The sequence below is a fragment of the Amphiprion ocellaris genome, chromosome 22 (assembly GCF_022539595.1).
Source record: "Amphiprion ocellaris isolate individual 3 ecotype Okinawa chromosome 22, ASM2253959v1, whole genome shotgun sequence".
NCBI lineage: Eukaryota > Metazoa > Chordata > Actinopteri > Pomacentridae > Amphiprion > Amphiprion ocellaris.
The window spans coordinates 1,910,290-1,928,661 of record NC_072787.1 but is presented as its reverse complement, the minus strand read 5'-3'; the positions used below and the strand labels follow the sequence as shown (position 1 = coordinate 1,928,661).

At 40.0% G+C, this 18,372-nt stretch overlaps 1 protein-coding gene across 1 annotated transcript; it reads right to left on the bottom strand.

Moving 5' to 3' along the window:
• Positions 1–1,081: 1,081 nt before the first annotated feature.
• On the bottom strand, positions 1,082–16,702 carry c1ql3a (complement component 1, q subcomponent-like 3a). The gene is made up of 2 exons (XM_023300006.3): positions 15,677–16,702; positions 1,082–4,291 (listed from the first exon to the last, which is right to left on the bottom strand). The coding sequence occupies exons 1-2, from the start codon at positions 16,265–16,267 to the stop codon at positions 4,112–4,114; spliced, it is 771 nt and encodes a 256-aa protein (XP_023155774.1). The 5' UTR covers positions 16,268–16,702; the 3' UTR covers positions 1,082–4,111.
• Positions 16,703–18,372: the final 1,670 nt, after the last annotated feature.

The following is an 18,372-nucleotide window of genomic DNA, read 5'->3' as shown; positions in this document are numbered from 1 at the left end:
TTACATCAAGGCATTCTCATACCCAGGTTGTCAAACACTCCCATTTTGTCAAAGCTGCTGGCTTGCTTATGCACAATGTGTCCTTTGGCATTAGTACCACCTGCATGAATATTTGATGCCAACATATATAGGGTACTTACAGTTAAAAAGAGTAACATAAAGAGGTTGGAGCAGTGGTTGTAGCATAAGTTGCAAGGCCTTCACCCAGAAGCTTGTAGTTTGTGCCCTGTGTTGAACCATTATTCTTAAACTTGTTTTTTCTTCATCAAGTGCTGCTCAGAGAGTGCTGTTTGGATTTGTTGGGTTGGGTTTTATGATCCTGTAACATTTTGACCTCATAATATAAAGACTACAGACTCATGATGTGTTTCTCAGAGGTTCAGGAAAATTTCTAGGTCATTAAAGATTTCGTGAGATGACTCATGTTGTGAATCAGTGCTGTATAAATAAAACTGAATTACACTGATGACACCACCAGAAAACATTCAACTACAGACTCACTGTGTCTATTTCAGAGTTTCAGTGGATTTTATTGGTCTATCATAGCTCCTGCATGTTGAAGAATGAGTCAGAGGTTACCCAGTGCATGCAAACGTCAATCTAAGGTGTCCTGCATGTATGTGGCATGTTGGGAATAAGACAAGGCTCTCATTTCTTAGTACTTAATTCAAAGTTCTTTAATGATTCACATTATGCCCAGTATGCTGGATAAGACAGGCAAAGTAATCAATATATGTCTTCATATTAGGCTATAATCTATAATCAATATTAACACTGGTACCTTAAAGTCAAAAAGATTACAATGAGATGTGATACCAGCTGTCACAGAATATGGAATGGATTATAGCAACGTTTCACTCTGATCACTTTCATCCATTGTTAATAGTTTAATACCATAAATATTTAATACTTCAAACATCAATCGTTGATTCTTGAAAAACTAACATTTTTTGCAGTCCACCTGCTATGTTTTCACTGTGCTAGCTAATCCATAGTGCTCTGGTACAATGTGTGCTGAGAACATCTGATAGTGGTGTGCCTCAAAGCAACTTTACTGTACATTCATACACAGACACAACGGTATTTCTGTCCATTTAATGGAGACATTAGTCAGTTAACAGTACACAGGGAACTGTTGTAAGACAGAAGGAGAGTGCAAAGTTTCTATATTATTGCACACAGTATCTACATTACATATGCCTTTCATACCAATACACACTGGTGAGGCTAGAACTTCAGTGATTACTGAAATGATGAGTTAATTAACTGAGTACTCAAAACCATTTCCCCTCCCATTCCTCCACATTATGTACACTGACAAGCAGAAAGGAACAGTTTGTATTACTACAGTATGTACACAGGATTTCAGTAACAGTGATCCACATTTTTTCAACCCTTAAGATACACGACTGTATTATTGTTATTCTCTACTTCTGCATAGTGGTTTCAGTTCACATTGCAGCTGACACACACGCACACACACGCACACACACACATACACATACACACACACACGTATGAACAACAGAGTAAAACTGATATCTTAGACAAAGGCAAAGCAACTCAGAAATTCTGAATGCTTACGTAGTACTTTGATGCAACACCATACTATATTAGTTTTAGTAGTCACATGTGCTACTTGCTTAAATGCTACAGAAAAACACAGTTGTAGTGTTATAAAATACATTTGTCAAGTCTCTGAAGGTCTTGGCGATGTGTTTAGCACTTATTCCTTTGATTATGAGCAAGTCAAGCAAACAACTTCAAACATCCTCAAAATGGCTACCAGAGCACTTTTTGTGTCACTCTTGTATCACTGCAGGATGTTTCAGGGAGATCCCTTTACTCTCTAAAATGTCTGATTGGTTTTGCTTTCTGAAGGTTCAATAACTTTTAGGGCAGGGCTTGCAGAGCTAAACATTGTTGATTGATCAAGAATGCTAGAGGATGTCATTTTTAAAAATATGCAAATGCAAACAAGTTTATTTCACGTTTGTTCATCTACACAACAACAATAAACCACAGAAGGATCACCAATAAAGTTCAAGTCTGGTTAAGCATTTACACAGAGGAAGACCTCCTGAGGTGGTCCACGTTATAAAGTTGTCATTTTTGCACTGTTGCATGCAACAATGATGTAGTCAAACAGCCATTGCTTTCACGTCTCAATCTAAATTGGCCCACCCAGTTTCTCTTCCACTTTCATTAAAGACTGATTATTTTTTGTGCTGTAGGGTACATCTAGATTTTGAGCAACTGTATTTATTAATCCAGGATATTTTGGAAGCACTTATACTAGGATACATCTTGCCTTGGACTGGCTCGAGCCCACTAGCGACCCTCCACAGACTTAAGAGGGTGTAGAAAATAGATGGATGGATGTACTGCATACCCTACCAAGATCATGTATGATGGTTAAAAGCACTCCTTGTAACATCATACTAGTTGTTTAGTCACTACACACAATTCATGGGCAAAAAGAAAAAGTGTGCACAGGCAGTTCTGCACATTCAGTTTTTGTGTAGTTATTGTGTACTGCTAAAACGGTTGAAAACCTGCAAAAACCTTTGAAATTTTGCAGAAAGTCATTGTACCTATTTGTTGGGCAAACAATAGCACAAACACTAACTGCTCCTAAAACCAAAAAAAAGAAACAGCACTTCCACCTGCTTCTAACCTGTATGAAGAGTGCATTTAGCATTCATCTAATGTACGTTCACAGTCTAAGACATCAAATCAATCCTCTTAAATGACTCTCAGGAGATGCGTGCCATATTCAGACCCATGTTCTGAAGTTTAGACGTACTTGTTGTCACACAAAAACCTTCCATGACATGATAATATTCTAGCAAACTGTCAAGTGCATCATTCCTTTGATAAAACAATTGTATTCAACTCATTGCATCTATATTACATTATATTGGGTGTACAAGTGTAAATAACATAGAGGATGTGAACTCTGACTCCTCATTAGCTGCTAAGAGTGAAATGCATAGCTACTATTTGCATCACAAAGGGAGTTTTTTCTTGCTCTGGGGGTTCATGCTGTATGGGTTCTGTAAAACATCTTGAGACAATCTGAATTGTAACTGGTGCTATATAAATATAATTGAATTGAAAATTGAATCTGTACCCTGTATATGTCGCTGCAATATTTGCGTTCTTTTTGTGTTCAGTTTGCTGCAGGAATGGGTCTGGCCAATACAGGAAGTTTTCTGCAAAGTTTTTTTTGTTCATGTAATAAACAGTTTCTTCTGCCTTTTATATTCTGTGATTTACGTGATGGGACAGAAGTGGAGGAAGGTGAATATCTCTGCAAAAAACCTGTTATCATTACAGTTTACTTTGTTGTGTTTGGACGTGAAAAATTATTTTTTACGCTATATTCACACTACCATCTATCATATCAGAAATTTTAATCTCCACATGTGCTGATGGCTGTTGATTTGTCAGTTTTAAAACCATCCAATATGTGCACCATTCCCAACAGCTAAACTGGTGTGATGCAGTATAAACCATGTCCAGTTGCATCAAAGGCTTACTGGGAGGGATGCACAAATCAAGGTCAGGTGTGTCTTGGTAGCTTTTTTTAAAATGAAACACACTTGCAGAGTAGATACTCTGGTGTAGGTTTGACAGAACCACAATTGTACCTGTAGCATTCTTTAAAATGATGTGTTCACATTTATTTTTTCCAAGCATCACCCTTCTGTTTTGACCTTTTCCATTTTTGCCTACAGCATTTTCGAGTGATCCACCTGTCCTTTCAGACCCCACCCTACATCCAACACATGCACACACCGACTCTCTCTCCTTTTCACAGACATCACACTGTAATAAGACAAACACTACCAGTGTATAAAGTGAGGATGTGCTTTGATTCCACACTTTAACAATTCAACCACTTTATTGATATTACTGTTCAAAGTCAATTTTACTGAAGACCCTGGAAATGGCAAAATGCAGAAAAGAAAATCATGTGCAGGTCTGTAGTCATTTTCTTGACCAAAAAAAGAGTATGTTTTAAAATGTTTAATTTGTGGAAATAAAATCTGGAGGACTAGGCTACAAGGCTGGTTGTAGCTGAGAGTGATTACGCAGTAAGTGCTGTCTAATCAGCATAGATAATGAATCCAGAGAAGGTGCTGTACTTGTTGTTGTTGCCTCCATGAGCTTTGCCTCCATCCAGTTTAATGTAGACCTCGTCTCCGGGCTCCAGATGCAGCACAGCACTGTTACTGGCATAGTCATAGTTCTGGTCTGCATCCTGGGCTATGGCACTAGCACGCACCTGGGCACCAAGAGCACAAAGAAACATACATATCATGTAAAGACCCAAACACATTGGAGGCTAGCAACAGGTCATTACAACAGTAAGGAAGGCGCTGCAGCATTTTGGGGCGTCTTGAGCACATGCAAAGGATGCTGCACAATTTTTTAAATAATTTACTTCTTTTATTGTGTATAGACAGCTGAATTAACTAAAATAGGTGCACACCTGTTCCATCTGTTCCTCTGTGATGTCATATTTGTCCTAAAGGTATATTGAGAGATATTTGGAGTTAATGAAATACAGATTTTTTGGCATGGCAATGATTATGCTAGGAGATGTCAGGTGATCAACACAGGTATTAGAAGTTAGTTAATTAATTATAGACACTTTATACAGCATGGCTTTGTGGGAAATATGTTAATGTGAGTATTTCAGTTTGCTGTTGTAGCAGCAAAAACTGGAGCCTAAAGTATTTCCGTAAACATTTGTAAAACAGCAGCAATTGAAGCAGCCTGGTATATCATCCAAGTTGTTGCTGCTGTGGATGATGGATGTGTTTGCTCTTTGGAGGACGACATTTTCCTAAAATACCTCATTCAACCATTTAGTCACCCACAAATTACAGTTAAGGTAACAATCTTGGAACAATCTCCAGCATCACAGCTCTGTTCTTCACATGGTACAGCAGGGCAGTTATTATGCAAGAAGTAAACATTGGTAGGCAACAAGACAGAGGCAGCAGATATTTTGCTCAGTGTGTTCAAAGAGAAACACAAGTCAGTAGCAGATAAACAACATTTTAAATATGGTTTATTATCTACCTGTGATCAGATACCAGTTATCTTTACTCTTCCCAGTCCCAGTATAAGAAGACTTACAAAAAGGACAAAAGCTGAAATTTCTCACATACATAATGGTCAATACTTCATTTCAAGTATAGCCTTTCCTCTTTCCAGTCCCTTGATGCAACGCTTGCTGAGTGGAAAAGCAATACAATCTTTTGGTTGCAATCTAAGTAAATCCTCTTTATCACCCACAAACTAACTTTAAACAATTATTCTTTTGAAAAATGTTTTTTTTGTGTGTGCATAAGTGTGTGTTTGAAATCCAATCACAATCTCAATCATCCTAAACTTTAGTGAACTCACATTCCCATCAAGACTACAAATAATTTTAGGGATACAGATGTAGAAGAGGAAGAGAAAAACAAAGAGCTGGACAGAGAGCATGTGTGGCCAATAATCACAGAGGTAGTGTGCACTGGAAAGACAGAGAAGTGAAATGGAAACCAGATTTGTATCTGGTATTAAATGGATGTAAAGACATTCTGGGTTAGTTATGTAGTTGTAATGGAATTCCTCATTCACCATATCTGTCTGTTTGTCCCCTCTGTCGCTCTTAAGTGTATCTAATTTTTCCACATTAAAATACTTAAAGGAATTACTATCAAGAATGTTCTTCCAGATTAAGAGTGTTTTGGGTAATTTTATGGTAAATTTTATGCCTAAACATGTGTAAGTGACACATCTATCATCTAGAGACATGGAATTACGAACCAGAGCACCAAAACTGAACTCTGAACTTCTAAACTACATAATAGACTTGTGAGACTTCATCAGTCTTCATCAGTATTTTGCCTGAGCTCCAGTCTTCCATTTTATTGCACCTCTGTGTCTGCTCTTTGCTCTTCTATTTTGGTGCATTTCGACTTGTTCCCTTGTTATTTCAACAAGTATGTACTGCACTATCTTCTTGAGCTTCCATTAACAAAACTGGGTGTCTAGTGTTTCAAGCAGGGACATTTTTGACTAACCTTGAATTTTTCTGGCAGAAAAAAACTACAATCATAATCTATAATCATAATGAAATGTAAATAGCACAATTCCTAACCACCCCAACCCTTGTTGCTGCCTGTGTGTGGATGTAGAAACTGACTGAGCCATCCTGTTTACAAGCTCAGACAGTCCTCAGCAGCCTTTTCTTTTCCAATAAAAAAAATTAATAACTCAATTAAAGCATAATGTAGCAATTTAACCGTTGTGCTACAGGTTTGAGAATTCTGAGCTTCTCTGTAGATGTCTATTTTGTTTAGAGCAATTGTCTTAGCACTATGATTAAAAAATGAAATTTCACATGACAGGCAGTTTTTGTAGTTGCTGGTAAAATTCATTGAATTTAGGCAATAATGTTACAGGCAGAACAGCAAGGACACCAAAACACACAACCCCTGACCTCAGTCCCAGATGGTCTGGACTTAACCCCAGACCTCTGAAACCCCTTGACTCCACAGTGTGCATTACATCAGCATTAACAAAATCAATGTCTGTCTGGCTTCACACACTGATGAACCATGCAGAAAGATGAATAAGTGAACTATACAGTCCCCAGTAAGGCCCAGGATAATGTATGCATTGAAACATAGTTATATGCACAGGTTCATTCTCAACTCATACACACTACCAGTCAAAAGTGTGGACACACCTTCTCATTTAATGTTTTTTTTTTCAGGACTATTTACATTGTAGATTCTCACTGAAGGCATAAGAACTATGAATGAACACAGATGGAATTGTGTAGTAAACAAAAAAGTGTAAAATAAGTCAAAACATATTTTATATGTTAGATTCTTCAAAATAGCCACCTTTTGCTTTGATTACTGCTTTCCACACTCTTGGCATTCTCTGGATGAGCTTCATACATCAGGACAATCTCTGTTGTGCACCGGTAAAAGTTCAGGAGGAGGTTGCGAGGTAGTCCAGCCTTCCTCAGTTTCCTCAGGAAGTAGAGGCGTTGCTGTACCCTGCTGGTGACGTGGGAGATGTGTGTGGTCTGGGAGAGGTCTTCAGTGGTGTGAACCCCCGGGAACATGAAGCTGGGGACTCTCCACAGTCTCTCCGTTGATGGTCACAAGAGCAGGGACTGTCCTTCTGGACCTCCTGTAGTCTACCACAATCTCCATGGCCTTTTTGCTGTTGAGGATGACATTGTTGGTGGAGCAGCAGAATGTCAGGTTCTCTACCTCCCTCCTGTATGCTGACTTGTCATCTATGGAGATAAGCCCCACCGCTGTATTGTCTGCATACTTGATGATGGCATTGGTCTTGTGGACAAGTTGACAGTCGTGAATGAAGAGGGAAAACAGGAGGGGGTTCAGCACACATCCTTGAGGTGTTCAAGGCAATGGTGGAGGATGTGTAATTCCCCAACCTGACAGACTGGGGTTGATTGGTCAGGAAATCCAGTGTCCAGTTGCAAATGGTGGAGTTCAGGCTGAGATTGTGCAGTTTGGAGACCAGGATGCTGGGAATAACACTGTTGAAGACTGAACTTAAGTCCTGGAAGAGCAGCCTGACGTAGGTGTTGAGCGTCTCCAGGTGCTCCAGGGCAGTGTGCAGGCTGATGCTGATGGCGTCCTCGTTAATCTGTTGGCTCAGTAAGTGAACTGGTGTCAATTCAGCGTGGCAGGGATGGTGTGCTTGATGTGAGTCATGATTAACCTTTTGCAGTTCCTGGTGTGAGTGCGATTGGCCTGCAGTCATTCATGCTGCTCACATTCTTCAGCTTGGGGATGGGCACGATGGTGGTGGATTTCAGGCATGCTGAGATGACTGCTTGGGTCAGGTTGAGGTTGAAGATGTCCATGAACACCTCAGCAAGTTGGTCTGCGCATGTCTGTAGAACACGTCCTGGGACGCCATCAAGTCCAGTTGCTTTCCTGGCTTTGACTCACCACGGTACGTTCTTCACCTCACTTGTGTCCAGCCTCAGCTGCTGTTGGTCTGGTGCCAGTCTGTTCACAGGTCCAGTGCTGCTCCATTTTTGAAGCATGCAAAGAACAGGTTGAGGTCCTCAGCAAGCAGGAGGTCAGCGTTGGCAGGCAGGGTGCTGTTTGTTTTGTAGTCACTGACTGACTGAAGGCCCTGCCACATGTGTTTAGTGTCATTGCTGGTAAAATCCCCCTCTATCTTGAGCCTTTTCTCCCTCTTAGCTGTTCTGATACCACGTTTCAGGTTGGTTCTCATGATTCTGTAGGATGCAGTGTCTTTGGCCCTGTACGCAGCATTCCTGATCTTCAGTAGGTTTCTGACCTCATTGTTGAACCAGGGTTTCTGGTTGGCAAACACATGGATTATTTTTGTGGATGGAACGGTCTCTGTGCAAAAGCTGATATAGCCCAGTACTGAGGTTGTGTGTTGGTCCAGATCAGAACTGTCCAGGGCAAAGACAGTCTGAACATGCTCCTCAAGAGTCCAAGAAACCACCATCTGGAAGGCTCTCCAGAAGGAAGCACGGCTGCTTACAGCTCCAGAGGAGAGGGTCAACGCCGCCTCACCAGTTCCTGCCTCCGAGAAGGTCAACGCCCTCTCACCTGTTCCTGTCCCTGAGAGGGTCGACACCGTCTTCCCCATTTCAGTTTCCACTAGCATCAAGTCGTGGGACCTGCCAGAGTCAGCTGACATTTCCACAGCTTCAGAGACTGTTTCAGAGCTAGCTGGTGTTTCCCCTGGCAAAGAGACATTACCAGAGTCAGCTGATGCTCCCTATGGTATAGAGACCAGTGTCAGAGCCTACAGTCACTTCCGCTGCTCCAGAGTCTCTGCCTGCAGTGGCTCCTCTGCTCTGGCTGGGCGCTGCCTTTGCCAGCCCCAGCCCAGCCTACACAGGGGCTCCGCCTTTACTGTGCCCCATCCCAGGCCCACCTCCAGAGAGACTCCAAAAGGAATTTATTTGCAAGTGGTGGCCACAGACCATTTCTTGCTCACCATCCTTCCTGATTGAATTTTGTCAAGTTTTGCATTTTGCTATCACCCTTGTCACTGCTGATAGCATGAGGCAGTACCTGATTCAGGTTTCACAGGTAGTCCACCTCCTCCAGGATGGTACATCTATATGCAATGTTGCAGGAAGGTGTGTTGTGTCTTCAAACAAAGTCTCAAGAGCATGGTGGAGATACCAGGAGATGAGCCTTTACAAGAGAAGAGCTGGACATGGACATAGAAAGGCAACCCAGCAACAAGACAGATACCTGCTTCTTTGGGCGAGGAGGAACAGGAGAGGCACAGCATGCACACACAGATGAGTGGTTATATAAGGTAAGGTAACCCGTGTTGGTGAGGGGCATGCAGACTGTCCACATTACAAGCGTATGTGCACATTGTGTATACGACAGGAAAACAAATGTTGCTTAAAACAAATGTATGTATGTATGTCCTGTAAGTTTTGAGGTGGGGCCTCCATGGATTGGACTTGTTTGTCCAGCACATCCTGCAGATACTTGATTGGATTGAGATCTGGGGAGTTTGGAGGCCAAGTCAACACCTCAAACTGGTTGTTGTGCTCCTCAAAGCATTCCTGAACCATTTTTGCTTTGTGGTATGGTGCATTATCCTGCTGAAAGAGGCCACAGCCATCAGGGAATACTGGTTCTATGAAAGGGTGTACATGGTCTGCAACAATGCTTAGGTGGTTCTAGGGCTGGACCCGAATATCCGAATATTTGGTCCCGACGGTGGTATTCAGTGAGATCCGAATGGTGGGGCATGCGGTTCTGGAGATGTTCTGACCCAGTCATCTAGCCATCACCATTTTGACCTTGTCAAACTCACTCAAATCCTTACACTTTCCTATTTTTCCTGCTTCTAACACATCAACTATGAGGACAAAATGTTCACTTGCTGCCTAATATATCCAACCCACTAACAGGAACCACAACAAAGAGATAATCATCGTTATTCACTTCACCTGTCAGTGGTCAGAATGTTACATCTGATTGGTGTGTATAAAACATGGTCAGCCAGGGCTGGATGCTTGCATGTCACGTTGCTGTAACATGCAAGCATCTTTGCAGAAATAAGTAGGAGCAGTACTTTGCACATTTGAGTTACTAACTTTCACTTTTTCTGCAGGAAATAAATCGATCATTTCAACTGGTGTTGTTGATCTGCAGTATTTAAATGCCTGAGTTTTTTTAGCAGTTTGCAGTAACGTGAAACATGATGTGTTACAGAGATGAGTGCACGTGGGATTCGCTAGACTTTGACGATTACAAAAACAATGCATTTTTTGCTTTTTAGCATCTACTTTGTGGTCCATCTGTAGCTGTTCAGCAAGCGCAATTGGTTTTGCAGCTATTCTCCTTTTGTCTCTATAAGAGCTGTACTGTGCCTATGGGAGAAGAAAAATGGGCAGGCAGTGGAAACCGAGTGCTGTGCACACGCTGCCCCACTGTCACACGTCAAGACAACTCACAGGAAATACAGCTTCTACTAAAATGACGACCATTTTTTAAAGTACCAATACTAATAAAAACGGGACTGGTATCGTTTTAACGGCTTATTTCTATGCCTTTCTAGTGTCGGTGTACCATGCCACACTACATATGAACAGTGGATTATTCATTGCAATAACTGATAGATCCTTTGACCGTAAAAATAATCAGTAGTTGCAGCTTGAGTTGTACTACATACATATGTATGTGTTCCATAAGAACACATACAATTTTTAGAATATTATTTGTAGTAGTTTAGGCAGCCAAAAACAAATGATATCATCCTACTTTTGCTTCAGCCAACACAGTAAGCTGTTTTATGTAGTGTTAAACTGCCTCTTCTGGCGTTGCTTAAACCCCTAAAAACTCATCTCTGGCCATCATTTTAAAGGTTTAGAGATTTTTACAATGAAATGAATTGTTTTTGACATAATTCTACACCCTTCAGGAATTATTCAGGTGTGTCATTGACTTCTTTTTCCATTCATGATGTGTCCTCCAGCTTATGAAAACTACCATTTGGAAATGCTGAAAAGGTAAAAGGCCTGGATTTTAAGTGATGACTGTTAGATAAAGTTGAATGAATCAATATTATAAATAATAAATGATTAATCGATGAAAAGATCAAAGCTGCAGCTGCTCTCGAAGATGTCTAAAATAGATGTCAGGTCAATTATGTTCAGACTGTATTTCAACTTAACATTTCCTACATGCTTTCTTGGCATTTTGCATAGCAGTATAGCATTTCCATTAATGTCCACACAGAGAGGATGCCAGTGTGGATCTCTTGCGCAAGGCGTTGAACAAGATTTGGACAGACACTGACTAACCTTCACATTAGGAAAAGACTGGCATCTTCAGAAAACAGCAGCACTGTTGGAATTGATCTGCAAAATGTAACTGAAAAAAAAACAACAGCAGCATGTATTTAACAAAGTGAAACTGAGCAGTGTCTGGTAAAGTCTGTGGCTCTGCAGTTCATTTGCTTACAGTGCTGCATGGTTGTTGTGTTAATGGAGAACAGTGTAGCATTTTTGACAGCTGTCATTTCAAAAGCGTTTGTATTGAAGGTTAGTATTAAAAATCAAGAATGCTGGATTTATTGGTCTTGGTCTATATCCTGTGGATTGGTTTGGAACATTCATGCCATCTTTAAATTCCAGGATTGAAATCATCATGTATTATAATACAATATATTTAGTCATCCTACTAAATTCCTGACTCTTACATAACTGGAGTTGGACACGCTCAGTTGATCCTGTACCCCAGATGACTGGGAATTCATCTAATACAGGGGCTACAGTGATGTGCTTGTAAGCAGTCCTCCAACAAGCCAACAGCATGTCATCCAGTGGCCATTACGCTGTGAAGGTGAAACGCTGATGGGCTGAAAGGCTGATTTGAACAGGAAACATTGTTTATGTATAAAAATGGAAGAACAATCTGTGGCATCAACCAAACAGAGGTTATGGAGCTCAGTGTGGTGTCACCATCTTGGCAGTGACTGACTCTAGGTAACTCCTAGACAATCCAAAAGTGAGCAAAGAGGTGAAGTCGAGCTGAGGAGGACTTCAAACATGTCTGTGCCGTGGGTTTTCCTATGATGACATTTATCTGCCGGTCAAAGTGGCCATGCCTTTAATTATGCATAACCTATATACAATTTAAGTTTGAAAACAGCAAACCGCCTTAGAGTTTTCATAAATGGGAAATTTTGGTAAAGAAATACAAGAATTGTTTTTTCTATCAGGATGTAACTGAAAATTTTCTTCTGCTGTAAAGACATGAGAGGTCCATTGACTTGTCTCTGCAGTCAGCCCTGAGTGGCCATTTGAGTAGCTGTATTTTTGGTCTAAGAAACAGCACATGCTTTTCTAAACACTGCTTGTGGGCACTGATGCAACGGGACTCAGTTTCACGCCACCACACTTTACTCTGACTTCTTTTCCACGACAAGGGCAAAAGCAAAAGGACAAACAAAAACACAAACACAAGCAAAAGTAGCTACATTTCTGGGTGTTCCACATATTTTTACCACAAAAGGTAGCTGTGCATTAGCACAGCTGTGCATAGCAGCAACACAGGACCAAGCTAGAGCCTTTAGCACAGTGAAGACAGCTGATGACAAGGAGTACAAGTTCAGAAAATAAACCGAAGCCTGCTGGTATCCTCGAAAGAAAGTCACTACAGAGTCTGCCTGAAATCCTCCCTGAGAACAAAGCTAGCACCTGGTTTTTCTTTATAATTTAAGAATTGAATTTTTATTTAGATTTGTGTTCTTTGGGTATTATTGTTTCTTTGTCGTGATTGTAGACCGCTTTAGACCACATTTCTGGCTGCATGAATATCTTTGATATGAATATTATACACAAATCAAATTGTAACAAAGAATGTCTTTTTAAATTGTCATCTCGTGGAAGGATGATGTGTTCTTCTTGAATTTGTTTTACATTTTTTTGCAGTAGTAAAAAAAGTATTTCCTTAAGTACGAATACTGCAGTGTAAAAATATTAGAAGTCTTGCATTACAGCTAACTGAGGTAGAAATGTTACTAGTAAAATGTTCTTAAATTATCATAAGTAAAAGTACAGATTTTGTATTACTGCATAATATATTACTGTAATATTGTGACCAGTGCATAAACTTGGAAGCCACATTTTAATATCGCAGCTGATCAGAGTGATCAGATGAGTTTCATGTATGTATACATTTTAAATATAAAAACTAACAAGGATGTATAGCAGTCACTAAATCTCAATATAAGGACAATATTTCAAATGTTTCTGTAGCCTGCTGTAGTTGAGAACAAAATGAAATCAAAGTACCTCAGAACGAAGCACAGCACCTGCATATTTAAAAATATTTAGAAGACAGAAGCAGTGTGTGACGCCTGGTGAACAAAGTATTATTGTCAGTTTATTAATGTGCACACTTTCTTCCTACTATTTTTGATGTTATCTTAAATGTCGTACTGCCCTTTGTCATGCAGAAGACACATCTGTATTCTCAAAGACAAACAGAAAATAAGCAGGTCGACTGACGAGAAAAGTTCTGATAATTATGATTTCAGACAAACACCAAACAGGATAATTACACTGATATCAGTAAAGACATGATTAATCACAACCATGATTAATCACAACCGTGTATTTTATGTGCTTTATTTGTTTTACTTGTTGGTTTAAAAATGCAGCAGAATAAATTGGAGAGTCAAACGACCCTGGATGTAGAAGACAAATGAATAAGGCGAAGACTGCATTAATATGTCGAGATTTATAGACTCAAGGACAATAAAAGTCTTCTGTATCTCACCATTGTGTGACACTTCACAGTTCATACTTCTGAGACGGTTTAGAAATTATTTAATAACAAATAATACCAAAAAAATTTGTTACTGAAATGATTTTTTTTATAATAGCATTTTAAGACTTTAAGATAAATTACTATTATTACTATATTGTATGTGAACTTAAAAAAAAAAGCATAAAATAGTTTGATGAAAATAGATAATATTCTTGTCACTCTGGTGAAGATATATGAATCTAAATGTTCATAGAGAGTGAATGACTGGCAGGTGTCTTAGGAAGAGAAATTCTTCTCTGAATTCATTATTTTGGGATGCCCTAATGCATTTTTCTTAAAACAAGCAAAAAAAAAAAGCTAGTGAGCTACCGTTTTCCTTATTTTTTATTATGAACTAAGAGTTTTTTTTTTGTCTTCTCCAGGAAACAAGACACAATACAAGGATTTAGAAATGTGCATTAAGATAGTTTCCTTTTCTTTATTTTCAGTAATTGAAGTCAAAATGACTTGGTAATTTGGAGAGGATTCATACCAGGTAATAAGTGTATGTTTTAATGGTTCTACTGTAAATCAGGACAATACGCAGTCTCAGTATGCATCGCTCATTTTCACAGTTGTGTTTTTCCCGCTCTGAAAATGCACAAAAGTGTGAGTAGCAGTTGCCTTAATTGAAACATGTCTTTCAGCATCTGATCTGTCATGGCTTACAGCTCTGCTGGTTTAATCCCAGAGATGTTTGCTGTGTTCGCTGCAGTTTGTGGTGTGCAGTATTACTGTAGCGGGCTGACAGGCAGGAGGGATGTGCTTGGTGGAGCAGCGCTGCAACACTGGTTTACCCCACAGATTAGATCTGCTGCTGACAGCCTGATCACTGCTGAGACACACAGAGGGCAGGACACCACCGTGGAACAAACAGAGGAGACAGGAGGCAGCAGAGGGCATCTGTACGTCTTTGGGCTTCATTATTATTAATATTATTAGTAGTAGTAGTAGTATTAGTATTAGTACTATTATTGTTATTATAACTATTGTAGCACTGACAGCAGTACTTTTTAAATAATTTATATGATATTTAGAATGTATATATTGTTTTTATTATTTTATTTTATTTTTCTGTTAGTTTATTGGTTTATTTTGGAAATAGTAGTAAAACTTACTTTTTTTCCCAGACAGGGGGGGACACTTGAGGTGTGTGCTTTGAAAATTTATGAATATCTTCATTAATTCATGCATTTAATTATTCATGCTGCAAACTAGGAAGTGTCAAATGTTTTTCATTTTGCAGTCAATCACAACATACTGCTTCCTGAATCGGCTACAATAGATCAAATCCATGTCATACTACTACTCCAGTGGTCATTATTTAGAAAAAGGGCTTTCTTTAAAATATACTGAAGTGACTATTCCAACATTGTGGTGTAGCTATTTCACATAAAAACATATGTGATTATTGTGGGAGAAATCACTGTTGTTCTGACTGAATAAAATTCTTCACTAACTGACCTCTGACCTTCTAAGTCCGTTAATCTTTGCATTTTGCCTATTCTCACTCCTTCTTGTCTGTTTTTATGTTGGATCATTACACACATGGACAAAACTGCTGATATGCACGAATTCACGGCTTATTTAAACTCCATTGTTGCAAAGAGCTGCTTCTACACGCCAGATCTTTGAGCACATCTGGATGTATGTGGATGAAACAAAAGGAGTCCTGGTGAACAAAATCGCGCACAAACTTGTTTTTGAATCTGATAATGTAGTGTTGCACCTAGTGGAAAACCATGCACCATCACAGACTGTTAGAATGACTGCTCCTACATGCAGTTTGTTACCTGGTTGTTTTTGCACAGGTCAGCCCACATGCTGGTGCCGTCCCCTCCGCGCATCAGCACATGATAAGTGAAGAAATAAATCCCGGGGATGGAGCACGTAAACTTTCCAGTGGTGGGATCGTAGTGGTTTCCCAAGTTGGTCACCACGTCGTCGAACTTGAGCACTTCATAGCCCTCGTGCTGTTTTTTCAGCCCTGCGTAAAAGGCGATCTTGGGCACGGTGCTGTAGGTGGCCGCGCTGATGGCACCGGCAGCCGCGCTGGGTCCCGGAGGTCCTGGTAAACCGGGTCTGCCCGGTTCACCTTTATCTCCGGGTGGTCCGGCTGGACCGGGTGGTCCAGGCTCACCCGGAGGTCCCCTTGGACCAGCCTTACCAGGACGACCCGGTTCTCCTTTCGGACCTTGGATGAAAGTGGGCAAAGACTGCATGAGGCTGTTGTCTCTGACGGTGTCCGTGGTGACGGTGCTGGTCGGAGATTTGGTGCCGTACGGGTCGCACACCATCCTACAAGTACCAAGCATCTCGTAGTGCGCCGCTGCCCCTGCTGAGCTGACAAGAACCGGGATGAGGATCACCAAAACCAGAACCATAACGACCCCCAGGACCCCTGCTGCCACCAGCCGTTTCCTGCCGACCAGTCGTGTCAGCGCAGGACGATCCTGTTGTCTGCTTTTAGGTGAAATTTTGCTGCCTGGAGAAGAAACCCTTAAAAGAAAAAAAATGTAGCAAAGCTACACTTTAGTTCAGGTTAATGAACTTTTCAAGGAGAGCCCCCTCCCCTCCTCGTCTCTCTCTTCTCCACAGCTTTTCTGCTGATGCGTGGCTTATTCAAGTCTCTCTGAAAGTTCAAACTGCTCTGAGATTTCCAAAATCACTGAATTTAGCATCTCGGAAACGCTCTCGGACCCAGCAACAGAATGTTTAATCCAGAATCCCCAAACTAAAGTGTTTCTACAGCAGATAAACTCTTCAGAGGATCAAGAGCATTTACTCTGTCTGATATCAGAGCTGAAGACCTGAAACACAGAGAAGCATCAGAGAAGGATGGGAGAGGAGGAGGAGGAGGAGGAGGAGAGAGAGAGAGAGAGAGATGGAAGGGGGAGGACGGTGATGCTTCACCATCCAAAAGACAAGGGACAAGTTATCCAAATGATACAGAAGAAACTGTTCTTCATTTCACTGATTATCAAACCTGCTTAGTGTCTGCTCTGTGTCATTCATTAATCCTGTCTGTGTCGCTTTTTATCAGCTACAAGAGAAAAACAGTAAGTGGACAGTTAGAAATAATACAGTGGAAGTATTATTATTATTATTATTATTATTATTATTATTAATAGTAATAATAATAATAATAATAATAATAATAATAATAATAATAACAGTAATAGTAATTCCTAATTACATTCAATAAATCGTTATATAAATTCCATTTAATCAGCAAATATTAACAAAATAAATCACATTTTTTAAATACAAACTGCACAAGACGATTCTTTATGGTAAAAGAATGTAGTTTCTGGTTTCAACAACGTGCTTCTGAATTTATCAAAAATATATACACCTCTTACCTTAATGTCAGAAATAAATAAGCAGTTCATCCATACGGTAGAGACCATAAATGAAAGATTCAATGAGGTGTTTGTGAGCTGCTAAGCTTGGCTATCAGAACCTATCCCCTCCAATACATGCCACATTCAGAGCAACCTGTAAGTCAAGAAGCACATAAAGCTGTAATAAATAAATAAAGTTACTGACCAATCAGTGAAAGCAGGAGGAAAAGGCCTGTTTTAACAGGCTTCATATTGTGTCCTGGGTTACCAGAAGAATTGAATAAAGGCTGTTTCAGTGAACTGCTATTATTAATACATTTAGTCACTAGTTATTCAAGATTATAAGAAAATAAAACTGCCCCATTTATTTGAACTTACTCAGGTACATTGTCAAGCTACCAAAATGCACAATATCAGTGTATGTGCACATAAACAGCTTGAAGCTGAAAAAAGTGTAATTCATCATTGTATTTGCTTATATACTTGTGTATTGGTTTCTATCTGGGGTTTCACATTTTAGTGAGTTATTATCAGACTACATAGCTGTAAATTAATTGGTCAAAATATACTGAACCTGAAATAACTGTAATTATTGTTATACACTGATGTATGTATAAATATCTGTAATGCAATAATGTCATATGTGACAATTCATCAGTTGGCACAAAGAACTTTTATTACTCCGCCTCTAAGCTATGTGACGATTGATGGTTTGTCTGTTTGTCCCTCTGTTATTCTGTCTGTGCGCAACGTTACTCAAAAACGGACTAATGGATTTGGATGAAATTTTCAGGGAAGGTCAGAAATGACACAAGGACCAAGTGGTTAGATTTTGGCAGTGATGCAGCTTATAGTCTGGATTTTCGGATTTGTTAAAGATTTCTGTATCATTGGCAGATAGCAGCACTGTAACCATGACAACAAGTGAACACTCCATCAGCTGCCTGCTGATGATCACATGATTGTGATCCTACTACAAATCCACCACTGAGGACTTATCAGGACTTATCAGTAGGAAATGATCCAAGGAACAATTGATTAAATTGTGGGGGTGTTTCTGAATCCCATCAGTTCCCGCCACCCGCTACATATTTAGGTCACGTGATTTGGTATCTGTACATAACGTACACATGCATGACACTTGT